At 33.5% G+C, this 26,632-nt stretch overlaps 4 protein-coding genes across 9 annotated transcripts; 2 read left to right on the top strand and 2 right to left on the bottom strand.

Moving 5' to 3' along the window:
* The first annotated feature begins 228 nt into the window (after positions 1-228).
* LOC111401104 (RNA polymerase II transcriptional coactivator KIWI-like) lies at positions 229-3,696 on the top strand. 3 transcript variants are annotated; one of them, XM_023028666.1, is made up of 5 exons: positions 229-362; positions 462-608; positions 699-804; positions 2,864-2,886; positions 3,030-3,365. In XM_023028666.1, exons 2-5 carry the CDS (start codon positions 471-473, stop codon positions 3,084-3,086), a joined length of 324 nt encoding a protein of 107 aa, XP_022884434.1. In that variant the 5' UTR covers positions 229-362; positions 462-470; the 3' UTR covers positions 3,087-3,365. The 3 variants fall into 3 exon arrangements, with proteins under 3 accessions (XP_022884434.1, XP_022884435.1, XP_022884436.1); XM_023028667.1 differs by lacking the exons at positions 2,864-2,886; positions 3,030-3,365 and adding an exon at positions 3,430-3,696; XM_023028668.1 differs by lacking the exon at positions 2,864-2,886.
* Positions 3,697-4,058: 362 nt separating this feature from the next.
* Positions 4,059-13,426, bottom strand: LOC111401103 (NAD-dependent protein deacylase SRT2). Of its 2 annotated transcripts, XR_002703918.1 has the most exons (13): positions 13,166-13,426; positions 12,305-12,347; positions 11,953-12,190; positions 10,536-10,601; positions 9,955-10,000; positions 9,070-9,230; positions 8,852-8,981; positions 7,028-7,189; positions 6,034-6,161; positions 5,301-5,400; positions 5,150-5,219; positions 4,980-5,047; positions 4,059-4,315 (listed from the first exon to the last, which is right to left on the bottom strand). XR_002703918.1 is itself a non-coding variant. In XM_023028665.1 (12 exons), exons 1-11 carry the CDS (start codon positions 13,181-13,183, stop codon positions 5,169-5,171), a joined length of 1,143 nt encoding a protein of 380 aa, XP_022884433.1. In that variant the 5' UTR covers positions 13,184-13,426; the 3' UTR covers positions 4,672-5,047; positions 5,150-5,168. The 2 variants fall into 2 exon arrangements, 1 of the variants encoding a protein (XP_022884433.1); XM_023028665.1 differs by lacking the exon at positions 4,059-4,315 and having other exon boundaries at positions 4,672-5,047.
* Positions 13,427-17,028: 3,602 nt separating this feature from the next.
* LOC111401101 (aspartic proteinase Asp1-like) lies at positions 17,029-20,655 on the top strand. Of its 3 annotated transcripts, none has more exons than XM_023028662.1 (9): positions 17,029-17,103; positions 17,357-17,486; positions 17,749-17,866; positions 18,634-18,857; positions 19,122-19,343; positions 19,494-19,632; positions 19,869-20,066; positions 20,146-20,218; positions 20,357-20,655. In XM_023028662.1, the coding sequence occupies exons 2-9, from the start codon at positions 17,398-17,400 to the stop codon at positions 20,464-20,466; spliced, it is 1,173 nt and encodes a 390-aa protein (XP_022884430.1). In that variant the 5' UTR covers positions 17,029-17,103; positions 17,357-17,397; the 3' UTR covers positions 20,467-20,655. The 3 variants fall into 3 exon arrangements, with proteins under 3 accessions (XP_022884430.1, XP_022884429.1, XP_022884428.1); XM_023028661.1 differs by having other exon boundaries at positions 17,041-17,123; XM_023028660.1 differs by lacking the exon at positions 17,029-17,103 and having other exon boundaries at positions 17,142-17,486.
* Positions 20,656-21,033: 378 nt separating this feature from the next.
* LOC111401102 (NAC domain-containing protein 2-like) lies at positions 21,034-23,017 on the bottom strand. Its single transcript, XM_023028663.1, has 3 exons — positions 22,740-23,017; positions 22,355-22,629; positions 21,034-21,920 (listed from the first exon to the last, which is right to left on the bottom strand). Exons 1-3 carry the CDS (start codon positions 22,903-22,905, stop codon positions 21,474-21,476), a joined length of 888 nt encoding a protein of 295 aa, XP_022884431.1. The 5' UTR covers positions 22,906-23,017; the 3' UTR covers positions 21,034-21,473.
* Positions 23,018-26,632: the final 3,615 nt, after the last annotated feature.

The following is a 26,632-nucleotide window of genomic DNA, read 5'->3' as shown; positions in this document are numbered from 1 at the left end:
TAGTAAATGTTGAAAACTTAAAATACTTTTAAATTTAAAATTATTTTTCCCAAAAATTAAATATTTAAATAGTAATTTATTTAAAATACTATATGTAATTTATAATTTTTTATTTATTTAACTAATTTAATTTCTGTATGACCCTCTCCTTTTTCCGGGTCCAACATTGAAAAAACGTAGAAACTGTATAGTCCGTGGTCGACTGGATTGTCCACACGTTTTTCCTATTCCAACAAGAATCGCTGGGACAACTGTAAAGTCGCACTTACTAAGAAGTGAAAGGGTGAAAACCCTTTCTTAGGCTATGTGCAAAGCGTAAACCAGACGCGCTCACATTTTTCTGCTTCAAAGCTCAATCGAAGGTCTCTTTATATCACATAATAATTTATTGATTCTGTCTTTTGTACTATTGAAGCTAAATTCACGGCAATGTTATTGTATTTATTGTTTTGTGTTTATAGATAGGTGAAATGTCGAAAAGGGGAAAGAAGAGGGACGAGGAGGAGGCACTTTCTGAAGGAGAGGAGCCTCCAAAGAAGTCATCGAAGCCCTCAGCCTCTGCGGTTGATAACGATTCTGATGAATCTGACAATATAGTCGTCTGCGAGGTATGAATGCTTGTTCTGTGTGATTCTTTCTGTAAATATTGTATTTCAAGGGTTTTTATTTTGAATTTTTTTGTTTATTTGAAATTACAGCTTTCCAAGAATCGAAAAGTGTCGGTGAGAAACTGGAATGGGAAGGTTGTGGTGGATATTAGAGAGTTCTATTATAAAGACGGCAAGGAAATGCCTGGGAAAAAAGGTTTCTTTTTTCTCTTCCTTTAATAAACAAGTAAACAAAACTCAAATTAACTGTATCTTGTGTTATTTATCTGATTTTTTTAGTTTGATTTGTTGTCAAATGTTTTTCCAGTGAGGTTGAATGTGATGATTGATTATCTGGATTTTACTTTTTCCCCTCAAAACAAGAAGATAAACCATGTCGTCATCATCTTCTTCACCATTACTGTTGTCTATCATAATTTAATTGTTATTATAATTATTTAATTTGCTTGGTTTATTGTATGGGGGAGGTTTTTCCTAATAATGCTGAGACTTGGATGGCTCATACTTCATTTTCTTGAGAACAAATGGTGCTTTTGGGTATATACCAGTCAAAAAAGGGAACCTGTAAAGTCAGAACATAAAAACTAACAATCTTTTGAATTTACATAAGGTCATGGAAGTATTTATTAATGTAGGTTGGAAAAAAATTAAAAAAAATAAAAATAAAAAAATCCTTTTACTCATAACCATTAACCATGATATGAAACTGTGTTTGGTCCTCGACAATTTGATACTCATTTTGTAACCTACAAGAGAACCCATAGAGAATGGTGGAAGAATGGGTGATGCTACCTTTATTATTGTGGAATTGGGGCCTCAGAACTAGATTTCAGAGCCATTATCCTTGAATTTGAATTTCAAGGGCCCAAATTTCATGCCACCAAACATAGTGCAAATGATATTCTTAACTTAAAAGAAAAGGAGACAAAGTAAGCTACCTGATGAAATTTTGGCAAGTGTTCATAAACAGGTTATAAACGATAAGGGTCAAACCAATTTTATCCACACATTTCATGGGATTCACAAATACTATCTATTTACAAACAAAACTGTTTATAGACACTTCCCCAAAAGCTCTAAGATAAGATTCTCTTAGAAGGTTGTCTTTGTTAACTTCTACTACTGGCCTCTTATGTTGATTGGGTGGGTATAGGGCTGCCCCAGCTGGCTCTGCTTCACTGGATCAAGGATTACTATCTGGTTTAATTGCTTAGATCATGCTGGACCTTTAAGCTTTTCTTACTAGAACTTGCAATTTTCAAATTTAAAAAATGCTGCCTCCTCTTCACTCAGTCCATCCAAATTATCAGAATACAAGTAATATGACTAGTGCCTCAAAAACTCTTGGAGAACTTACTGCATCTTCTCACTTTTCCTTCACCAATCCATGGTTCTTTGCTAGTTGCTTCTTCCAAAATTTTCCAAATATGTGCAAACTTAACGAAAAATCAGCATCCAATATCTTTCCTTCTACCCCTCCCTCCCAACTTGATTTACCCATCTCCCTTTTGGGAGGTCGAATTTGATAGCACTTCTGAAATACTGCCCTGTTAACTTCATATATATCTGTCCTAGTTATTATTTAAGCTATGAAATCTGTGGACTTTCAGCTTCATTACCTGGTAACTGAATAAACCACAGTAACTGAATAAACCACAAGATTGCAAGTAAACATTCGCATGTATGACTATGCAAATCAATTTTCTCTTCCATCTTATTAAGAAGAGATTTTTTTTTTATTTTTTTTTTATTTTCCCCCCTTCTTTTTCATTGATATACTTTAATAATTTTGAGATCGGTGGAAATAAGAGTAGTCGTTTTATATGTTCTAATAATGGTGCGTGGCTTTTACCTTTCTCCCTTTAGAGGTGGAGGGTGAGGACAAACTGTTTAACTGTATATCATAGAGCAAGATTGACTTAAATAATTTGGCCCAAAACCCATGGGCTATTTTGCACTTTAATGAATTTTGAAGTTTTGCCTACTATGAATATTGATTCTAATACATCATGTGACCTAGTTGGTTTTTTCTTTGGTTTTATTTTTCTTTATTTGTCACGAAGGAAGATTTTTCATTGAACTAGTGATTCTTAAGTGCTGATATTATTTCAATATCTGTATGACTATTTCCTGGTCACAACTGGAGTTGCACTTTTTTAAGTTGCAAGGTCATTTATTACGATCATTAAAATCAAATTAATATCTTATGATCATTAATAGAGGCAAATTCATAATACTTTTGGCACTTTGTTCAGGTATTTCGCTAACCATGGATCAGGTATGCTCCAGTCATGATCCCCCCCCCCCCACCCCACACACACAAAGAAAAAAAGTAATAATAAAAGGCAGAAAATTTCCCCGACTTTTTCTATCTTGTGATCTTAAGGTTACAATGCCTCTTTATTTATCTTTCATATGCAGTGGAAGATACTTAGAGATCATGCAGACGAAATTGACCAGGAGGTTGCTGAGGGTTAGAAAGTTGTTTGGAGTCTGGCTCTATGTTTTTGGTATTAGCAAGGAAACCATCAAGAAAGCTCACTTAGAACGATGTAACTAATGAAAAAGTTAAAATGATCCTATTTTGTCAATTATCTTCTCATGTACTTGGACCGTATTTAGGAAAGTAGTTTAGGGCTTACTGGCGGCACCTGGCCCCGTGCTGAGTACTTTTGTGTTGATATCTCAGTACTTTTGTGTTGATATCAGTTGGAATGCAGTTAATTATTATGAATGCTTTAAACTATTTTGCTCTAATTACTTGAATTATCCTGGGATGAAACCTTGCTGCACACCAATTGGATGTTTTTAACTTATGCAGATTCCAGCTTGACGACTCTCTGATTACCCATCTGCATTGGTTATGGTTTAATGTCACTTCACGCTGTAAAGTAGAATGATGAATCCCTTTTGGAAGAGAAGTGTTCCCATGACTGTTGCTGATTTCTGAATCTCGTCGATTTTCAAGGGGTAAATATGGCTGAATTTCATAATCAGGTTTTGGCATTCGTAATTTTACATCTGGTAGAAATGTTTAGATATCAAATTTGATGAAAGCTGCACTTTCAAGAAGTGAGTCATTAATTTTACGCGGTAACGAGTGTAAATCCATGCAGTGCAACTTTTCTCATCCAATTTTATTTCTGAGGCAAACAATGTGGCTGTCTAGTTGAGCAGAATTCTCAAATGACGCTGAGGCAATTTCATCCTCTTGTGGAATAATTCTCCCAGGACAGCTCTCCCTTCGCATTCTATGGACAAACAATGTAATAAAACGAGGGGGCATCATATTCTGGCTAAATATTTCGATCCATACGTGCAAGAATACATGCGAACAATATGCTTTCTAAACTGGAACAAGAAACCAAACCCGATCCTAATCTTACCCAACAACTGGTTTATTAGACTTGGGCACTCATGGAATATCAGCACGAATTCACACCTTATAACTCAGTTTTAAAAGAATTGCTTGTGATATAATTATTGTAGCAATCATGAGGCAGGCACAATTCAACGCTGATAAATCAAGAAATAAACTATCATCTTCTGGAAATTTTGATCAATTTCGCTGCGTTTCAAGGGATCTTGGGTGGGTCATTTCCCATGTTCACACGAACTCCACAGGCAGAAATCGAACTTGTACTGATTTGGACACTTTAGTACTGTGTACAATTGATCTCGTATTTATGCCCATGTCGTGTCTGAAGCTGATCACAGTCAATGAAAGCAACTTTAGCAGAAAATCAATTTTATAATTCTCCATTTAATCATCGACTGAGCATCTTACGCGCTCAGCATTTGCTGAAGATTGCAGAGTATGTTGCGGTTCCAAAAGAATTTTCGATTGTACTGCATGTACATAATAGTTTGCATACAATAATTGGACAGAATTCCTTCAACCCAAAAAAAAAAAAAAAAAAAAAAAAAAAAAAAAAAAAAAAAAAAAAAAAAAAACTATAACTCTTTCTAACATTTCAGCTTAAACTATTATTTACAAGTAGCAATATTCAAGATAAATCAATTTTGTTCATATTTTAAGAGACTTTCTGTGGGTCACGTCTCATGTTCAAACTTCACACGAGATTCGATTATTGAAATATAAGATCCAGCAAAAACAATCTATACATCATATTCCTAGTCTGTAACAGTAAATAAACTCCAAAAGGTATCATCCATGAAGTCAATGACAAGTGTTTCCTGAATATATTTACCGTTCTTGTTTGTTATTTTATATGGTTACATCATGTGCTACAAGTCGTAGCTTGCCATGACTAAGTTTTGTGCATAGTCGAAGTGTCACAAAAGAAAATATAAACTGCATTTATAAATTAACGAACAGCTCAATTTTATGCTTAAAAGCACAATACTTACATGTTTGGCATAAAAGTCTGATCCTGCCATTGAGCAGTAGAAGAAAATGTTCGTCTCATCGTGCTTTGCTAGAATAGAAAATCAATTCCGACATTCCAAAAAAGATTAAAAATACTAATGACTAATGATATTATTCTTCACAATACAAGATTTTTTGTAAATTGTAATACCTCCTACATGACAATTGCACTATGCAGCAGGGACACTGAGGGAACCAATTCCTAGCACTCTAGATAGTGTCTGCATCACCGGGTGATCCAAGTATCAGGAAATGCTATAATGTCGGTAACTTCAACAGCATATGATAATCGATAACTATACCTCGCCAATTCGAGCATTAATTTTCAAAGGTACAAAATCATCAGCTCTTGTCACGCCTACATTTACAATTGCAGTAGCAGCACCAGCCTCATGAGCCGCTCTGCATGAATCAGTTTTAATTATTAATGTTTTTAAACATCATAAAATTCAATTGCAACAATTATTCCAAGTTCAACCAACTGAATTCAATTTTACAGGACAGAGTTATTGAATCACCAAATCGGTTGTCATCTACTTGGTTAAGTATTTTAAGGTAATCATTTTTGGCTTAGTAATTATGGTAACATGCATTTTAATTCACTGTCTATAACACAACTGCATCGCATACATCAACTAAGACACTCACAGATGCTAGGGCAGCATGTTCTGCCATTAGCAAACTGAAAGTTAAAACAAATTAATTGGAGTTTTTAGACAAATCTGTCACTCACTCACTCACAGATAAACACGCTCCATCTAGTTTAAAAGATCACCAGTTGATCAGAGGTTCTGGTCAACAGTCATCCTCATATTCTTTTGTCAACAAAAAGAGAAAAATTGACATGTAGTCCAGTGTCTTCTCTAATTTTTTTCTGTTAAACATAATAGAAAATAATGGCAGTTTAATCTATGCTAGAACTACAATTGCCTCGATATAAATGAGCAATTTGAATTCACCTGACAAGTCGAAAATAATGGCAGTTTAATCTATGCTAGAAACTACAATTGATATAAATGAGCAATTTGAATGCACCTGACAAGTCGGAAAGCAGACATGGTCATCAAAGACGAACCAAGGACAAGGAAAGCATCACATTCCTTCACAGCTGCCATTGCTCTATCAGCTCTATCCTTGGGGACATTATCGCCAAAGAAGACAACCTGCAAAGGTATAAAATACATCAGAGATCAATTGTCCAATAGAAATGCAACCAGATTTTATATCTAGCCAAAATCATTCAATATATCGGTCTTGGACAGATGCCCCTCTACCTTTGTGTAAATAACATCCTGAAAAATCAGGCCTGATATCAGAAATATTGGTGAGATTTTGGTGTCAAATATCATTCCTAACAGGCTAATTCTCTGGCTTCTGTCATGAAAAATTAGCAACTTTTCACTGAAAAGAAGACCATGATTATTTGTTCTCTTAGTGACCGTCTAACAGTGATATTCCACAGACTTTTGAAAAGCCAAACTCTATTTTTATTTAAATAACATTCTCTAAAAGTTAACACTCATAAATATTAACACTATAGCCTTGTTTTCAACCGTTAATATTCAAAAGACTGACCTGTTTTAGCACTGTCTCGACTAAACGGAATGCAAAATAGTCTAGTGTAACTCCACAAGTCAAAGAATTTGACAATCAGATACTAAGTGAAAGTATAAAACATAAAAATGAATCCACTGATTGGAATGATCATGACTGCGAAACGAGAATTATGAATTATCTTGCCAAACAATATCATGTCAGTTAAAAGAATGATGCAAATGGTCAATATCTAAAACATATTTGATGAGAGATGAAGAATCTTTATATCATCCTATAGTACCTCTGTAAATTGTTAAAGTTGAACAAAGAAGTCAAAACATGTCAACAGTAATCATTGACCCTTCAAATATGCATGTGTTTTGCACCAACTTATATGAATAAATGGATCAAAATCACCATTCTGCAAGGAAACATACATTCTCCAAGAAGCACGCAGAAGGAAACATCTGAAACAGAATTTTTTTTTGCTTACATCAGGTTTCAGTATACCGTCGCATCTCTGACAATTAGGAATATAGAACTCCTCCTCCCAGAAATTCTCATCAATTTCAATATCTCCATCAGGCCTTTGCTTCATTCCAAAGCTCTTGTCAGAGTGACTATCGTAATCTAAACTTTCAATTGCTTCGGCCCACTGGAAAACACAAAAGGCGTGAGCTTGAATATAGTCTATCATAGAAAATGAGATAACAATAGTTACAAGATTGGCACTTGAGAACCTATAAGTTGGACTAAACAAATATAGAGCTCAATGACAAATCTTTTAAACGGGATCATTAGATTCTGAGATTTCGTTTAGAAGAAGATTGTGTTATAATTTTTTTCCCATGATGCCAGGAGGCAAACCTAATTAACAGACATTAGGCACTGAAACATGAAATTATTTTCCACTTTCATATTTATTTACTACACGCACATGGATATATTAGGCTATAGAGCGGTATTCTGATGAAGAGAACTTCTTCAAACAAACTGACGAAATTGAGGCTAAGAAAGAAAAGAATGGCTAATAAATGTTCTTATTGAGCCTGTTCTCTAAAACACGGTTGCTAGTTATCAAAGTAAAACAAATACTCTGGAAGTCTTACTATGGAAAATACAGGATTCCATGCAAAAGTGTGCAACACTTAAACATATAAAGCATCAAATCTCCACTGACATTAAAGTTAAACCTTTTCGTTTTGTCCTTTACGCAATAGCTAATACAAACTAATATATTTGAAGCACCAAGCAGAATGAATGCAGTCATTTACAGTCAAAATAAAGAGGCATAGTCACAATCCTGGCTTATGAAGAAATAGAGAGCTTAAGAAAGGTAGAAGTTCAGTAGCATATAGATAGACGGGATTTTAATTCCTAATATATGAGTTCGAGACAGGCAATTGTATCCCCCGCAATATTTAGGGAAGTTAGATGCTTAGAAAAACTTTCCATTCCACATCTATTAAAAAATTTCATTGATGGGTGTACTTTGAATCAAGGTGTAAGAAAATCTATATTCCTCTCCTATTTTTTATAACATAAATGATGAGATCAGATAGTAATTTGATTTTTCTCGAGATCTCCAAATTATATTAATGAAAATATCTATTAGTACCCCTAAATACATCATTTACTGGTTATAACAACTAAAGTAGAGAAATTAATTTGATCTTAGGACATTTTTGATTCAGTGACAGCAACTGCATGCTTGGTTGGTTACTTGTCATAAGCATATGTGAATTGAAGGAATTTCATCTGATTGGTATCAGATCTGATTTCATATATTTACAAACAAAATCGATTCATAGAGCAATAGAGAAACAGCAGACATCTCTCTATAAACCCCTATCATCACCTCTATTGGGAAGAATAAAAATTGAAGAAGGGATATCTTGAGCATATGGATGTTCCTTGACAGAAATCCCGGTGGAAATGAGCAATGAAAATAAAATCTCTCAGTTCCTAATTTTTCTAATTACTTACAGATCCTTTTAATTGATCTTCTCTGATGTCAAAACCATAAATCATGAAAACTAATTTAGAAATTAAACAAAATCATAGAATTTCCCCCATAATTTTATGGAACGAAATCCATGCATATTGCAAGATCTGGTGAGGAGGATGCAATCTTTTACTAAAGTTGTTCTATAAATCCAATAAGATTATGAAATCAGCATCCTCATGAAACTCAAACTGATAACTTCATCCAAACTGACAAAAATAAAAAGTAAAATAGGACTTGAATTTCAAACAAACGAGAGAACTTAACAGAATTGCTTCTGTGAAACAATAACTCGTGTACCAAAAGACTAACCTTCGGATTAAGAGCCTTCACTTGGTCTTGAAATGAATTTCGAGGGAGAGGCAAACCGCAATCTGTACAAGCAACAATATATACAGTCCCGTGTAACTCAAGTGGGTTGCTGCCAGCGCGATGATGTAGTCTGTAAAAAGAAAATGCTATTCTAGATTTCTAGTACAGCTAGCTTAAGAATTTCGCAAACAAAATTTATGTATTTAAGGGCCGCTCACCTGTCTACATTTTGTGTAATCATGAAATTTATGCGGCCTGCTTTTTCAAGAGATGCTACTGCAATATGACCAGTCCCTGGTTGTGCAGCAGTAAAACGTCTCCATCCAGCATAGCTCCTTGTCCAATACCGTCGGCGGGCCCGAGTGGAACGCATAAATTGCTGCACGTTGATAATAGTGCCCATGTAATTATAAATTTGAATTATCCACAAGAAAACAATTGCAGGTACAAAAAAGAAAATATTAAGCTCTACTATTAACGGGTCTCTCTTCCAACCTTATAGTTGATGAAAGATAACGGACAACATGCCATCATTGACGACAACCCACACAAATAAACAAATAAACTTAACCAACATAAAATCAAAATTCTTGACTTCTGAAAAAGAAGGTATTTTAAATTGCTATTTTCCAGCATCAAAGTTGAAAGACGGCATGCATAAACGACTTCTCAATCTGTCACTTCTATACTATAAAAATTGATGCAGCCTACAGACTGTTATTCAACTCACTCATGAGCATCTTCAAAGTTTCTTATAACATGATTTAACCGTCAAATTTGTTCCTCTAAATCGGTTAAATGTATCTGAGACTTCTTTCGTTAGTCCAATACTCGTGTTCCATAAAAGTACACATGCCTTTTTACGGCTTTAGGTGAATGAAGTTCGCAAAATCTTCATTATTTCATTTTTTCCACAAGAGAACCCAAATCATGTGTCTCAATTAAATTGTTGTATATAGTGAAATAATTCTCATAAATCTTCTCCTACAGTGGTTGTCTCCCCAACTTGCATTCTAAAGAGAAGGAGATTGGGGGAAGTCACTGACGAGAATGAAAGATCAAAATGAAGGAAGCAATAATTAAAGTGCATGCCTTCTGATCACCTGATGAGTAATTGGTTTGAAACCAGTACTGTAAGCTCCATTTGGGCTGCCAAGATGAGAAACAGATTAAGAACATTAATGATTACCCTTCTAAATTCTGTGAATTTTTTATTCTTTCATTATTTTTTTTCACAACCATGATAAAATTGCAATTACCATGTTATGGTCCACATTCTAATAACAATTCTTTAAACAAGTGCTAAACAGTTAGTTACTATATATTAGGCAAAGGAAAAAACCCAATGGCTACTTCAAAGATAATATCATTTAATAAGCAAAGAACTTCTGAAGTGACTGTAAGAATCCTTAATAAACAAGAAGTAAGTTTAAGAGTAACACCATAAAGCAAGACAAGGAGAACTTTCTGTACTTCATAATATTTGATTACAGATGTTCATAAAACTGCGGAAGTGGATGACATTCAAATATGATTGTGTGATAGAATACTGACAAAACAACCACTCAAATATCATTAAAACTTTCTGTGAGGTTCATATTAAAGAAGGTAGAGCAACATCAAGAAGGTGAAACTATTCCATTCCTGCCACACTTATGTATATCTTTAAGTTGAGAAAATTAACCTTCGATAATCAGGAATTCCACTTTCTGTGCTAATCCCAGCTCCAGTCAAAACAACAAGCTTTGAACTGCAAAATGATTCAACAAAAATCGGTCAGAGATTTGTAGAACATCAATGACCATTTTTCTTTCAATCACAAGAACATTAATAACAAGATAATAAAAATTAAGCATAATAATTACATGACCAAAATCTCATCTGAGTTTCACAACCTGACATATCAGCATGTAACTTTTAGGATGATAGATCAATAAGACATGAACATATGAAATGTTATTTTGGGGACTCTTTCATCTTCAACAGTTAGATCAATCAATCTCTTGAGAATTCAGAAAACAAGAGAAATCACAAGATGATTTAGCATATCACCTCTAATCCAACAATTAGCACACAACAAAGTCAACACTCTTTACATACTAATGCCACTGTCTGAATATCCACAAGATTTTCCACTCGTCTACAGATTATATGAACTGACTTTAAACTGATTATCATTATTTATGGACAATTAGTATTATGAACACATCCAGCAATGACAGGTCACGATTGACTTCGAGGATAGCTAGCTAAAAAGGAAAAAGCAACATTCAACATTCTTAAATTACTTGGTGAGGTAGAAAAGTGATGCAATTGATTTAAATAAGCCAATTATCAAATCTTTAAATTCTCAGAAAAAGAGAAAACACAAAATTCTCATCAATTTCTATATCACATCATTGTCTATCATGGAAACATAGTTTAACAGAACATAAACCTTGATGATTAAAGTGCACTGGACCAATAGTTGTTTATGGACAATCAGTATTATGAACACATCGGGCAATGACAGGTCACGATTGACTTCGAGGATAACTAGCTAAAAAGGAGAAAGCAACATTCTTAAATTACTTGGTGAGATAGAAAGTGATGCAGTTGATTTAAATAATCCCATTATCGAATCTTTAAATTCTCAGAAAAAGAGAAAACACAAAGATTCTCATCAATTTCTGTATCACATCACTGTCTATCATGGAAACATGGTTTAACAGAACATAACTCTTGATGATTAAAGTGCACTGGACCAATAATTGTTTATGGACAATCAGTATTATGAACACATCGGGCAATAACAGGTCAAGATTGACTTCGAGAATAACTAGCTGAAAAGAAAAGGCAACATTCTTTAATTACTTGTTGAGATAGAAAATTAATGCAGTTGATTTAAATAAGCCCATTATCGAATCTTTAAATTCTCAAAAAAAAGAGAAAACGCAAAGATTCTCATCAATCTCTGTATCACAGCATTGTCTATCATGGAAACATAGTTTGGGGGGGTGTGAACCCAAATTTTTTTCTACATTTTAATCATACAAAAGAAAAAATGTGGGGGGGGGGGGGGGGTGACCTGTAACTCTGAACCTATTGAGATCTTTGCATACCTCCTATCAAAGAACTGATACAAAAGATAAACATCTTCCACCCCGGGGGGATCTGAATATGGCAGTATCTTTTTGTCTCTCAAAAGATTCGAAGGTTGCTTTTCTTCATTTTCAAATGAGATACCTGGAACTGATATCCGGCACGCTGTTTGCACAAACTTCAGTGATCTTTGAAATGGTATGACCCTTCTCACTCTGCTTAGATTTTTTCTGTTTCTGCGGATTGATTGAAAACTATCTGTCGACAAGGTAGAAAATTAATTAAGGCCAATCTACACAGCACAGTCACCATATACACAGAAGAATCCTGTTAAAGGTTGCACGGAGTGCTAATAAACACAGTGGAACTTACCTGTTAATAACATCCCTAGCAGCTCTCTTGAACCTCTGAACATCTACAGGTTCAGATGATATTGGATTAATTAAAGCTTTATGAAAGAAACCAAATTCCAGTTTCATTGCAGCCAGTGTTACAACAAAAAGCCTAAACCCCACCAAACTTCACTCTGGGGCAGACATCCCAAAAGAAAGTAGAATTAGAGCTTATTTTGAGCACCAGTCCCGATTTTCCCCCACTGTTGTCACTACTTATTATTAATTGTATGCATTATGCACTTTAGAATGTACAGTATACATGTAAAACTGTAACTTATAGGTCTCACAAATAAAGATTTCAGAGCGTCTACAATTAGCAAAATGTCCTAACTCTAAGTTCTTTCAATAAACACATACATTAAATAAAAAAAATAAAATAAATAAAAAAAAGATTCTTCCTCGTGTGCACATGGTCATTGGCTGAGGGAGATTTATTGAAACGACAAAATAATTTCAAGTGTCAGCCTTTAGCATCGTACTTGAGCTTCAGTACCATATTAATATATTATCATCTGATAGCATATTTGGATTCCAGAAATACCAACTTATTATAGACTTTCAATCCAAATTTCAAATTGAAACTTGAACGGACATGGCCACATTTCAATTCGCTTTGTGCACTTTTTTTTTTAATATAAAAAGTCACGTACTTTCGTGATTCACATACAATGTATCCTCATCCCTAAAAACCTTGGACTAATATAAATCATACACAAGTAAATTGTTCTATAACCCAAGTTACCAAACCCAAATTTGTTGACTTAAGCAGCCTTTACAATAACACGATCACAGTTTTCGTGCATACAGATATATACATATATAGGGAGAAAAAACTTACCGACATCGCCAGAGCCATTTGATTCTTCGTTCGGTTCTTTTCACTTATATCTTGGTTCCTCTAAAATTTTATTTTCTGTTTCGTATAGTTCATTATATGGCGGAAACAAGAATCTGAAGATCAGCAATTTGCATTTTTAAACAAATTATTGATTGGGATGGAGCGTAAAGATTTAAGAATGGGAATTGAGCGTATTGTTCTTCCACGTTGCACAATTTGCACCGGTCAAATTCCACCGCAGCTCAAACACAACTGCTGGATGGATGAATTAATTTTTATTTTTCTGTTTTTAAATTTGTTTTGCATACGATAAAAAAAAATGAGGCTGCTATTCCATTCCATTATTCATTACAAAAAGGTATTTATCTTTCCTTTGAAAAGTATATTTGTTTGATTTTAGATTCAAAAAAGTCAAACGGCTGGTCCACATAATTCTAAGCTAGTTGGACAAGTAAAAATATAGCCTCGGTTTGCCCGTTGATTTTCATTTCATTTCATTACATTTTATTTTTTTTATTTTTAACTACACAATCTTCTATAAAATAATATTATACATAAATCAAAAATTTTTACTTCTTTTTCAACCACTTATTTTAATAAAAAAAATTTATTCTACCCATTTTATTTCTACAAAATGGGAGCCAAACAAGGGGCATAATCGAGTCATGGTGGATCGAAGGGACTAGGCTTAAGGTGAATTTTCAAGCTTGATTTTTAATTATACGAGGTGGATTATATTTATACCATGAATTATAATTTTTGGACAAAATGATGACAAGCTTCTTGTTGGGGCATTCTCACAAAATGGGTGGATGATACTTGAGCATACTCAAAATGGGAAGGTGAAAATGATAACAATACCTATGCCCCCGTTTGGCTTCCATTTTTTTTAAATTAAAATGGGTGGAATACTATTTTTTTAAAATGAGTGATTTCAAAAGAAAGAAAATATTTTGATTTACGTGAATATTATTTTGTAGAAGATTCTGTAATTGAAAATATCAGAGAAAAAAATGAAATGTAATTTAACTGGAATGAAACGGGGGCATACATCACCATAAAGTGGTGACAATACTCCATATCACCATTCAAGGGTCATTTCAAACTTGAAAGACACAAGTTTAACACGATCAGATTTATTCCTTTAACTTTACCTTCTACAATTTATACGCGTTGCTCTCTCCCCATTGTGGAACTAGTTTTAAATCCTCAACTATGTATAATGAGTCTTGGACTTTTGAAAGGCTTCTCGAACTCGTGGATCAATCGAACCTTTGACAAATCTTAAATATTCATGCAGTGCGATTTAGTCCAAAAAAAAAAGGAGTCCATTTAACATGACTTTTGCTTTCTACATGGAAGTTTTTAAAGAAAGCTACCTTCATTTTTGTTAGAAAGTTAATTTTTAAAAGCGTTTTCTAATATAAAAGTGCTTCTAGAAAAACTTACATTGAATCAACTTTCTCTAAAAACATTTCTGATTAGATTAAGAACTTTTATAAAATTAAAAAGGGTGAAAAAGCAGTTTTTGAATTTTAAAAGTTTATTTTGACTTCTCAAAAACTATGCCAAACGGAGCATATTGTACCCCACACCATAAAACAATTTCGAATAATTATATTTGTACATCCAAAGATGTACCGAACTGTTTATCCACTCTGACATGCACGTGGAACACATGTATATAAAAAAATTTCAAACGTGATCCCCACGTTCTTATTGTGAGTAGTCGGTAAGAGATTAAGTAAAAAAAAAAAAAAATCGATATATATATAAGAAGGTCCAATAATTTCTCCATCTCACTTTAATTTTGTGTATCGTATAAAATATTTTTATTTTTTATTATATGAAAATATAGAACAAACTATCATATAAAAACTAGTTAACAAAGAGAGAAAAATAAACAATGGTTATTCAAAGAAAAATATTTATTTAATTATTTTGATCATGATGTTCAAACTTGTACATTATTATGCGCGTGTTTGGTTCGGATTAAAATCTAATTTTAATTTAAATCAAAGTCAAATAATTAATATTAATCATATTTTTCATGGATCCCACAACTTTTCAACCACATATTTCAAAAATTTCTATCACAATCTACTAAAAATTCTAATTTTAATCCACATTAAACACCTGTTATATAAGTTTGACACGATCCAATTCATACCTCTAGTTCACGTTACCGGATCATTGGGGGCGTGGGGGATGGGGGCATGTGGCCCGAGATAAGAGGCTTATCCAAGAAAACAAATTAAAAAAAAAAAAAAACAATAGTTATTCAAAGAAAATATTTTGACCAGTCAATCTGTGGCACTTTTGCATGAATTATCGAGCCTGTTTGGGAGTAATTTTGAGAATTAATTTTTTCACTGTTAGGAGAAAAGTGGGGTCCACCTATAAAAGAAGAAGTCAAATATAACGATTGGAATATTGAAATAAGGGTCAAAAAATCAATTTTCTGGATCAAAAAATCACTTCCAAAGAGGCTGATAAAGTGGCTTTGGAAAGTAGAAGTTCTACTGTCAACTTTTGATGAGATTGAAGCCCTTTTAGTATTTGGGTTTCTCTCCTTGCACAGAATCCTGTGCACAGGGTGTGCACAGGGTGTGAGACATGGGGTGGGCCCCACAAACATGTGGGGCCCACCCCATGTCTCACACCCTGTGCACACCCTGTGCACAGGGTTCTGTGCAAATAGCACGGCCCTAGTATTTTGTTACTAAACCCCTTGTTAGGTCCACTATTTTTAAAATATATTATTTTAATAGTACATTTTTTAATAAAATAATATTAAACGTAAATTCAAAACTTGTTCTTATTTTTTAATTATATAGTCTCTATCAAAATATTATTCCAAAATACATTTTGGATTAAAAAAATTAAAAAATTGAACTCGAACAACCTCCAAATTTCTTTTTTTGTTTTTATTTTATGTGAAATATTAACTTTGAAGAATTTTATGCTTACGAAATAATTAATTTGAAAAGTGTCAAAATTTCATGATTATTTAAGCACAGTTTGGTGCAAATCTAAGACATCTCCCCCTAGAACCCAATCATGATAGGCTCAACGGGAGATGCTTGTGTTTTCTTGCCCTATTTTTAACTCAATGAGTTTCGTAATTATGTGAATAAAATTAATATTAATTTTAATTTGAAATATAAATTTATGACTTGTTTGAGACCCTTTTTTCAATCAAAATGTATTTTTGAATAGTAATTTAAACACATTTCAATCACTTATTCTTCAATAAGATAATATTACACGTAAATTCAATTTTTTTTTTTTAAGCCCACGTTCTCTATCGTAATATGCATTTTTTGAAAAAAAGTTTGTGCTCAAACAAACCATTAATGGTGATTCTTTGACTCTTAATTGTAACTTAGCTCTCGTTTGAGCCCCATTATTTATAGATTATAATTAGATGAATATCATTTTTTTTGAAAAATAAGTAGTTGAAAGTTTTTAATTTACGTGTAATATTATTTTATTAAAAATTGTGTGTTAAAATTAGGAGAAAAAATTTTAATTTAATGTAATGAAAAATAATAGAGCTCAAACGGGGCCTAACAGGTAAATGTTGCTTTTTTAAGGGGGTGTTTGGAAGTTATTTTTATGTAAAAATGCATTTTAGAATAGTAACTTGGAAAGTGTGCATTTGAAAAATAAAAAAATTTTAATTTACGTGTAATATTATTTTAATAAAGAATGTATGATTGAAAAGAAGATAGATGTTTTTTGAAAAAAAAAAAAAGGATACCAAAGCAAGTTGCAAGAAGTTTCCATGGAATAGTATTTCGATTTTGACATACTATTATTATATTATATGCAGAGTCAGCAGCAGCTCCATTTTTAATCGATACCTTTCTGCAAGTATTTTAATGGGGATTCTTTGACTCTTAATGCAGTAGACTTCCAATGGCTGGGGAGGCAAGGTATACGCAATGTAATTAAGGTATCAGCATACAAGAAAAGTTAAGAACATGTGTAGATCAAAGCTACCTTTATTCTCGTGTTAGAATACCTTCAAAAGAATCCAAAAGTAGCAGATATTCAAGTCTATAAAGACAGACTAGCCTTATGTTTTTTTCGCAGAAATTAACATAGTTTTGGGGTCGGAGATAGAAAAAGGGATGGGGAAAGTGAAGCAGATTTTGATTATGATTTTTATTTTACTGGCTGTATCAGGTGCAAGTTCTGTCGATCAGCTGCATAAATGGAGAAAATCAATGTCCTCTGGAGCTTCTTCTTCATCAGGGGTCAGTAGAGTTGGGTCATCTGTCATATTCCAACTATATGGCAATGTTTATCCCAATGGGTATGCAAATTTTACTCTTATGTAATCAACGTTTGCATTCAAATTTTTCTTTCTTTTTTTTTTTTTTTCCTCCCCTGTTTGAGGGCTGTGTTATTGTGTACTCAAAAGAAAGAAAAGGGGAAATTTGTTAATTGAGAGTGACGTGCATAAATGGATGGATTAAATGAAGTTCTCTTGATTTATATGGATAAGTATTAATTTCTGCAAGTTGTGGAACAACTACTTGTGTTGGGATTTCAATTGACTGCAGTGTCTCCTGCAGGTTTTATTTTGTGCAAGTTTTCGTGGGACATCCTCCAAGACCCTACTTTCTTGATCCCGATACAGGCAGTGATCTAACGTGGCTTCAATGTGATGCGCCTTGCGTCCGTTGCACGAAGGTAAAGATTGGTTGTCATGATTCTGCTTCATTTTAGTATATAGCTATTCTGATGAATGATACAATGTTTGAAATTAGATTTTATGACTTCATGTATCAGTCCCGATCTCCTGCCCCCGGTGGAATTTAGGTTCTCTTGCTACATGAGCAGTAGGAAGTTTTTCCACTGGGGCAGGAGATCAATTCTACTTCATGTATTTTAAGGGTAAGGCTAAAAGTGGTGATAAGATAACAAAATGGGAAACTTTTGGAGAAAAAAGAGGGATCGGAGAAGTGATCAGAAATCATAGTTCAGTTACCATGGATAAGATAATTTGGTTGCTTGACTTGCTTCTATGTGTTAGTTAAATCAAGAACTTAATATTTGTTTTAGAGTCTAGACAGATCAGTTAAGAGATGATCTTAGTGGTTCTTTGGAATTTATAGCAAGTGAAAACAATACTGTGGCAGATTGAAACTTTGAAATTCCTTTTGACTGATTGTCATGACAGTTCAATGATTTGGTATTTCTTAATTCTGGGGATAAAATCCTCATGCATTACTGAAACTATCTGTTAAAATTTCAACCTCACTTCAAAAGTAGTTCAGAAAGTTGTTTTTTTTTTTTTTTTTTTAACTATAGAATGTTCATCTTTGGTAGTTTTAGATAAAAGTATTTTGATGAATATCAGAGGGTGTTATTAATCTGTATATGTATATTCATTTGAATCTGTTGTACAGCATCACGGAGGGACAAATTCCTCATCCCAATATTTCCATTTTGTGTAGGGGTTTCATCCGCTTTACCGGCCCACTAATGACCTTGTAGTATGTAGAGATCCCCTTTGTGCATCTTTGCACTCGAGTGATTATAGATGTGATGACAACCCAGAACAATGTGATTATATGGTCGAGTATGCAGATGGAGGTTCCTCCCTTGGTGTACTCGTCAACGATTTGTTTACCCTCAATCTTACCAGTGGAGTTCGAATTTTTCCTCGTCTGACTCTCGGGTTGGTAGTCTTTCTTTTTCTATTAATTTGATCTACTTTCACTTATATTGCCCTTCTCCGCATGGTGTTGGAGTACGATGTTCTCTCATTTGATCTCAAAAGCCTTTTAAGTTGAAATTTAGTTCTCAATTCTCATAACCTTCTATTATTTTGAATGCCTTGTTCAGATTTCTCTTTTTCAATTGAAAGATCCTGTATCGACGTGCCTATTACGTACAGAGATTATTCTCCAATGTCATATTTTAATGTGGATCCTTTACGCAGATGTGGGTATGATCAGCTACCTGGTGTATCTGATCATCCCTTAGACGGAGTACTTGGTCTTGGCAAAGGAAAATCCAGCATTGTTTCTCAACTTAGTGATCAACGAGTTGTCAAAAATGTTGTCGGCCAATGTTTAAGTGGCAAAGGAGGGTACCTTTTCCTTGGGGAAGATGTTTATGATTCTTCACGCATAACATGGACACCAATGTCGCGTGATCACACGTATTCTTCTCTCCCTTTTCATCCTTCGCTCCCCCCACCAACCCATACCCACGTACACAGATATGCTTGCGATATTTTGTTCTTCTTTTGTACAGTTTGGAAATAATTTTCTAGTTCTAATAGAGTATCTCAATTGATAATTGGTGACAGAAAGCACTACGCAGCTGGAAGTGCAGAATTTTTTTTCGATGGGAAAAGTACTGGGATTAAGAATCTTAATGTGATCTTCGACAGTGGGAGCTCTTACACATACTTTAATTCTCAGATTTACCATTCTCTAATTTCTTCGGTGAGTTGAAATTTTCTTTCTTACCACTCCTAAAGTTTCACTTCCAGTAACAAAATCACAATCCTAGCAAGTCCATGCACTCTTGTCGATCAAGAAGTGTTGGTTATATCAGTTCCATTTTGAATTCTGCAATAGATATAATTTTTTTTTTAAAGCATATCTCCTAATAACATATCATTTATCTCGGATATCTCACATATTAAACATCATATTTCCTATGTGGCACGATTTTGTAGATAAAGAAAGGATTAAGTAGGAAGCTGAGAGAAGCAACTGATGACCGTACTCTTCCGTTCTGCTGGAAAAGAGAGAAACCTTTTGAAAGTATCCGCGATGTCAATAAATACTTCAAGCCTCTAGCATTGAGATTTCCCAATGGCAGGAAAGCCAAACCCCAGTTTGAAATTCCCCCCGAAGCATATCTTATTATATCAGTAAGAACTTGAACATAATATTTGTTACTTTTTGCCACTTGAAAATTTCTGTTTGTTTGCTGATACTTGTCTTGTGCAGTCAAAGGGCAATGCTTGTTTGGGAATTCTGAATGGCACTGACATAGGGTTGGATAATTTGAACATGATTGGAGGTAACTCATAGGGCATTTCTGCCCAACCTTGAAAATTATAAAGTTTACTTATGAATAAATAAGTTTCAAAATAAATAAGTATTTTTGTTGATCAAAGTTTGAAAGGTTCACACTACAAAATTCTCTCATCCGATGCAGATATTTCAATGCAAAATAAAATGTTGATTTATGACAATGAGAAGCAAGCAATAGGTTGGACTGCTGCAAATTGTGATCAGCCTCCAAGTTCGAATCGAGCAACATTGTAATCAGGATTAGGACCTCTTTTCTTTTCCCTTTTGACTCATGTATACATACTTGTAACTCTATTAAGTAATTTAATATAGAACAATAATCACTGGAGGGAAGAGAAAGCAATAATGTACAGTACCTTGTACTATGTTACTGATGTTCTTAATAGTCTAAACAGCACTTAATGCTGGAACCATATTTCTATCGATTGGTTTTAAAGTTCCAATCTACTATTACCAGATAATGAAAAGTTGAGTTACACTTACAAATCAGTAGGCGATAAACTTTTCAGTAAACTTTTCAGAATTCTTCGATGATAAATTTCATTCTCTAATTCGAGGATGTCAATGTCGTATATTGCGTTACTCAAAAAACTAATGAAAAAGGTCAAAAATTCTTGATCATGGCCTAACTTTCTAACTGATGAAGAGTTTTGGATGGGTAGTACAATAGAAAATAGCTAATTCTATGACTCGCTGTTGCAGATTATGTGTTCTTTTCATGATAACCATTAGAAAATAGCTAATTCTAGGACTCATTGTTGCAGATTATGTGTTCTATTCATGATAACCATGCCAGTCTAGTTTATGACAAAAAATCTTGACATAACTACAAATATATTTGAGAGAACAAATCTCATTCTCTTGTTCCATACAAGAATGCTACATTTTAACCATAAAAAGCAAGGAAAGAACAAAAAAATGAGCACTGCATTCTGAACATATAAGAATGCCCTACTCTACATCAGTCTATTCATCACCGCCCAAAAGATCACGATCAAGTCTGAATTCAACATCGTCAACGGACAGAGAAAATCTCTGATTTCCTTCTTGGACTCTGACCGTCTTTATCAAGCCCATCAAATTTGACCAGCTGATTTTCTTGTTCCTAGTATTAGCATAGCATCCAAGATTTTCCAGTCCCTAGTAGCCCTTCTTTTTTAATTTTTTTTGTGGGGGAATAATGGATTTACATGGCTACCTACACATAATAATCTTACCATGATGATGAGGTCCAATTGAAATTAAAAGGGCTTTTGCATGTATGTGAACATATCTTGAAACAGAGAGAGCTGATCATTATACTGCAGTTGGGTGCTAAAATGGTCATCTTGAAAATCATCCATGTAGTTGAGCTGATTATCAAGGGATTGTTCAAACTCAATCCACTTGGGCGCACTTTGAACTTCAGGCGATAGCACGTGCTCGGAACTACTTGAATCTGTGTGCAACTTGGGAACTGACTCTGATGGGTCGAAATGCATATAGTCATTCTGGTTCATAATCTGCGGTGCCATAGGCTGTGGTGGTTGAACCTGTTGAGCTGATTTTACTATATTATATTGCAAAGAGTCGATGTTCGGCTTCTGTTCTTCGCTGTCTGAAAATTCCACCATCTTCTGATGGACATTGTAATGCTTCTCGAGAGTGCCTTTCTTGTTGTATATTCGACATAACACCCAATCATCAAGCTGAAATAGCCCAAAATGACACCGTTAATGCAATAAAAGATGTTACATACAAGATAAGCTATAAATATTTTCAGAAGAATTCCACAACTAAAGTATACTTGCTTCAAATAACTGCTAAATCAAAACTTCCAATCAAAAAGAAGCAAATGGAACACTTGCATAAAATTCAAGTAGAATCAAGAATGAAGTTTTTATATTAGTTAGATCTGGGGGTGGATTCTGGAATCTACACAGTGCTGAACTAGGAGTAGCAAACACAAAAGGCAAAAGGGATTAAGGATACTAGATAACTAGAACACAGGCTTATCCAAACAATTACTTCAAGTGATTAGGTTTCATTGGTCAAAATATATTTCTTGAGAACATAAATAGAACAAGATCATAAACAAGTGAACTGTTCTTCTTAATCTTAAAATAAGTGAATAAGTAAGTACCCTCAAATTGTTTCTCTTGCCAGCGGACCGGTCCACATTAGCTAGGCGATACTCGTGCATAATCCAATTAGTTTTGACTCCTCTAGGAGCTTTTCCGGCATAGAACACCAGAGCCTTCTTTATTCCCAGAGTTTTCGGCTTCCCCACCGGCTTGTCGGCTCCGGTGGCTTTCCAGTACCCGGCTCCTGCTGATCGGTTAGGCCGGGATCCATTCGGGTACTTCCTGTCTCTTGGAGAAAAGAAGTACCACTCTTTTTCACCATACAAAGCCATAGCTGTAACAATCAAACAATAATCAATAAACCATTGTGCTCAATCAGGCTAGAAATGGAAAAAAAATTACAAGTGACCAACAAAAAGAAACCCAGAAAGAAAATAAACTTACCAGGAAGATCCCAAGGATCAAACTTATAGAGATCAAGCTCCGCTATAATAGGAACAGAAATTGTCTGGCCGGCGCATTTCCGGCAGAGATAATGCAGCACAAGCTCGTCATCGGTCGGATGGAACCTGAACCCTGCCGGCAAATTCAACTGCTGATCACTCTTCATTCAGTAGTTTATTCTCTTGAGCAAAAGTTAATCAAATGAACAAATACTTGAATATCTTCCAAGTTGCAAAGGCTGCTTGGTTTTGAATTGGAACAAAGAAAATGGCACCATAGAATTGTATATATACATGGGAGTTCCCTATATGCACGTGGGACATTGAATCTATTTTCAACACAATAATAAAAGCTTCGTTTTCTTATGGGGTCCAGTTGAATTAGCTGGTCGCAGGTAAGAATTATCGGTTCAATCGTGCGAGGCCACGTAGGAGAATAGTCCCCACGTGTGGGTGATTGTGTCACTGCTTTCGTCATCAACATTGGAATCTTGTGAAAGTCGGCTGCTGGATTATTTTTGGGTCAATTGGTGGACTCTGAATAAACTCAATGTGAATTCCAGTTGGCGTCTAGAGAATATTTGGCTAATTGCATTACTTACTCCCTTGAAAAGCAACTTTTTTTCCAGTTGCCTGTTTTAAGTTAAACTTAAGATACAAAAAAGGAGATTATTTTGAAGATAAATCTACTTTTTTTTTCCTTTTATCTTTTAACATTAAGGTTTGCAACAATCAAATTAAGGAAAAAGAAAAAGGTAAGGAGAGTGTCAACACAATAGTCTACCTAATATGTTGTCGTGTTATGAACTTATGACGTACTTAAAATTCAAAAGACGTTACAATTATCTACATTATTAGTAGCAATGATAATTGAGCAGATATGACTCTTTTACCTAACCCAACAAATTTATCTTATTATAAAGACAAGACCAAAATATTAAGTAAAAAGTATAAAAACTACAAACGATGTCAAGAGAATACAATAAAATTTAAGCATCAAAGTGTTATCGTCCATTTACCGCCTTATATATTCAGTATCTAAGCAGTTTCATTGCCAAGTTGTCAATGGGATAAAAACATCACTGCCCTTGTGTTCTTGGTCGCATGAATCTATTTTATTTTATTTATTTATTTATTTGTGTAAATAGCATCAATAGATTGAAATTTTCTTTTACATCCATATACCCAAGATGGGTTAATTTGAATGTTCTATTGACTAGTCTATGAAGCGGTTGACACGGGAGAAATGAACTTCTTTTTGACGAGGATTATATTTACAAGTTTGCATCCTACGTACATAGCTTGATGTTAGCTCATTTATACAGTTCTTATTTAGGGTTCGTAGATTTTTTGAGAATAAATTTATGAGAAGTGATTCTTTTGAAAAATACGCGAATAAAAATAAAAATAAGTTATGAATTCGTGCGTAAAATTATTTAACGGAAGAGTATATGATTGAATTTGTGTTTGGAAAAAAAAAATGAATTTAATCTTTATGAAATAGATGCTTAACAAGGACCTCTATTGTGATTTGTTTTTTATTTGCAGTGCACATGAGCTCAAAAGTTTTCTATTTTTGGATTCAAAAGAGATATCAAGTACCTCTGTGAAATAACAAAGCATTGACGGTTGAACACTTGCCTTTGCAAGAAAATGTGGTTGTGAATCGTCTATTCAAATCTTATCCTCCAAAATAAGAATGTGTATATATATTATTTCTTTAATAATTATGTTGAAAATTTAAGCCCTTGTTTTTGACAACCATTCTTCCTCATTTATTTTATTTCATACTCATTTTCAATCACACATTTTTACAATAAAATATTCTCGACGTAAGCCCAATTTTTTTTTTTTTTTTTTTTAGTCCGGCACTATCCCAAAATTTACTATTCAAAAACTCAATTTATTTCCAGAAAAAAATTCTGTCAAACAGAGACTAAAATTATTAAAGAGAGAACAAGCGTCATTCAATATGAAAGTTCTCTTAACTTAATTAAAATATTTGAAGCCCTTGTTTGAGTCACATTATTTTCATAAGAATTCATTTTTAAATAGTGCATTGATGAAAAATGTGCGGCTAAAAAATAAAAAATATTTATGGATCTGCGTGTAATATTATTTTATTGAAAATTGTGTAGTTGAAATAATGTCAAATAACTGTTTAAGAATGTATTTTTTTGAAAATAACATGGATCAAATAGAGCCTAACCGTAATGCAATCATTGACTTAAGTATTATATTCGAATCAAAACGTGGATCAAACAGAGCCTAACCGTAATGCGATCATTGACTTAAGTATTATAATCGAATCAAGCATCTCTTCTACTTCGTAGATCTTTAGGTGTAATTAATTATGTAATTTCAAAATAAGTTCACAATACTTTCTGACTCTACTCACGATATATATCAATTTCTACCTAATCATCCTTTGACTTGAAGCGTGATTAGCAAGCTGATGATGCATTGGCATTAGGGCAGTGACGTGCTCAATGACCTTACCCAGATAATGATGTGTGCAAACTTGGAAGCTGCTAGGTTACTTCGTGAGTAAGACCAGACCGGATGTCTCTGCCTTTGAATCGCAACTTTCTAGATATCTTTTTGTATTTTCATACGTGCCTCGATGGAAATATAGATCTTAGTCCATGTTTGACAACTAATTTTATAAAGAGTAATACTATTTAGTATCATCAGTGTTAAAACGTACCAGTTTGGATGACAGTAATATGACATTAAATGAGATGTATAATTAAATGAATCATTTTAATTTTACCTCTCATTAAGTTTATCATTTAACGCTATCAAAATTGGTGTTGTAGCACCACATGTACTAGATAATATTATTCTTTTATAATTTTTTCTAAATTCATTTTCAACCACATATTCTCACAATAAAATATTTTGTACGTAAATTAAAAAAAAATTCTACTTTTTAATCACATGTTTGCCAAAAAAATCACTACTCCGAAACTCGTCTTCTCAAATAATAATAATAATAATAATAAAATAATGGTTGTCGAATAGGGGCATCTTAATTTGATGTGACTAATTTCAAGAAGTGTATTATGAAATTATGTCTGATGTTAAAATGTGTGTTTAAAAAAGAAGATTTTTTTTTTAAATTTGTGTAATACTAATTTAATGAAGAATGTGTGGTTGAAAATAAGTATTTTAGAAAAAATAATATGATAGAATGATTCACAAACAAAGGATAAAAAAATTAAATGAATTAAAGAAAAAAGAAATGAATATTTTTATTAAGAGCTTGTTTGGTAGGGATTTTAAGAATTGATTTTCTAACCTTTAGAAATAAAGTGAATCCTATATGTGAGAGAAGAATTCAAAAATGACAGCAAGAATAGTGAAATAACGCTCAAAAAAATAATTTTAATTGGTTTAAGGTTTTTTAATAATAAAGAAGACAGTTGCTGCCTTTTATTGAATAATAAAATCGACCATTTTTATGTTTCAATAATAAAAATTTAAAAAAACCAAAAGAAGAAGACGACAGTGACATGAAAGTGAACCTGGCTGAAAAATCAACTTTCATGTAGAAAATGGTCAGATTAGGTGATAACTGAAAAGAGCAATCTCATTGCTGCTACTATTTGGCAATGATACCTCCCTCGAATGATTCCTATTTTCCTGGGAATTAAGGGAGGCCTATGTTGAAGGAATAATAATTGTTCTATAATAACTTAATATTAATTTGATTTTTCTGAATTAATTTAGCCCATATTCAATTTAGAAAAGAATTAAATTTTAATAAAAATTAATGAAATGTAAAGTTGAAACGTTGTGAAAACTATAAAATGTATGACTAAAATTAATTGTTGACTATAAATTGAATTTTAATTCACTTTTTTTTTTTTTTTTTTTTTTTTGGGGAAAAAC

The sequence above is a fragment of the Olea europaea genome, chromosome 10, assembly GCF_002742605.1.
Source record: "Olea europaea var. sylvestris chromosome 10, O_europaea_v1, whole genome shotgun sequence".
Classification (NCBI taxonomy): domain Eukaryota; kingdom Viridiplantae; phylum Streptophyta; class Magnoliopsida; order Lamiales; family Oleaceae; genus Olea; species Olea europaea.
This window is presented reverse-complemented; position numbering and strand designations above follow the sequence as displayed.

Coding starts and splice junctions, on each gene's coding strand:
- LOC111401104 (XM_023028666.1), top strand. CDS start 471: ATGTCGAAAAGGGGAAAGAAGAGGGACGAGGAGGAGGCACTTTCTGAA. Junction 805..2,863: donor GGAAATGCCTGGGAAAAAAG/GTTTCTTTTTTC, acceptor CACTTTGTTCAG/GTATTTCGCTAACCATGGAT. Junction 2,887..3,029: donor TTTCGCTAACCATGGATCAG/GTATGCTCCAGT, acceptor TTTCATATGCAG/TGGAAGATACTTAGAGATCA.
- LOC111401103 (XM_023028665.1), bottom strand. Junction 10,602..11,952: donor TATCAGTTCTTTGATAGGAG/GTATGCAAAGAT, acceptor ATCATTTTGCAG/TTCAAAGCTTGTTGTTTTGA. Junction 9,231..9,954: donor TCAAACCAATTACTCATCAG/GTGATCAGAAGG, acceptor ATCAACGTGCAG/CAATTTATGCGTTCCACTCG.
- LOC111401101 (XM_023028660.1), top strand. CDS start 17,302: ATGGGGAAAGTGAAGCAGATTTTGATTATGATTTTTATTTTACTGGCT. Junction 18,858..19,121: donor TTTCCTCGTCTGACTCTCGG/GTTGGTAGTCTT, acceptor TCCTTTACGCAG/ATGTGGGTATGATCAGCTAC. Junction 20,219..20,356: donor TAATTTGAACATGATTGGAG/GTAACTCATAGG, acceptor CATCCGATGCAG/ATATTTCAATGCAAAATAAA.
- LOC111401102 (XM_023028663.1), bottom strand. CDS start 22,905: ATGAAGAGTGATCAGCAGTTGAATTTGCCGGCAGGGTTCAGGTTCCAT. Junction 22,630..22,739: donor TGATCCTTGGGATCTTCCTG/GTAAGTTTATTT, acceptor TGATTGTTACAG/CTATGGCTTTGTATGGTGAA. Junction 21,921..22,354: donor GCAAGAGAAACAATTTGAGG/GTACTTACTTAT, acceptor GGGCTATTTCAG/CTTGATGATTGGGTGTTATG.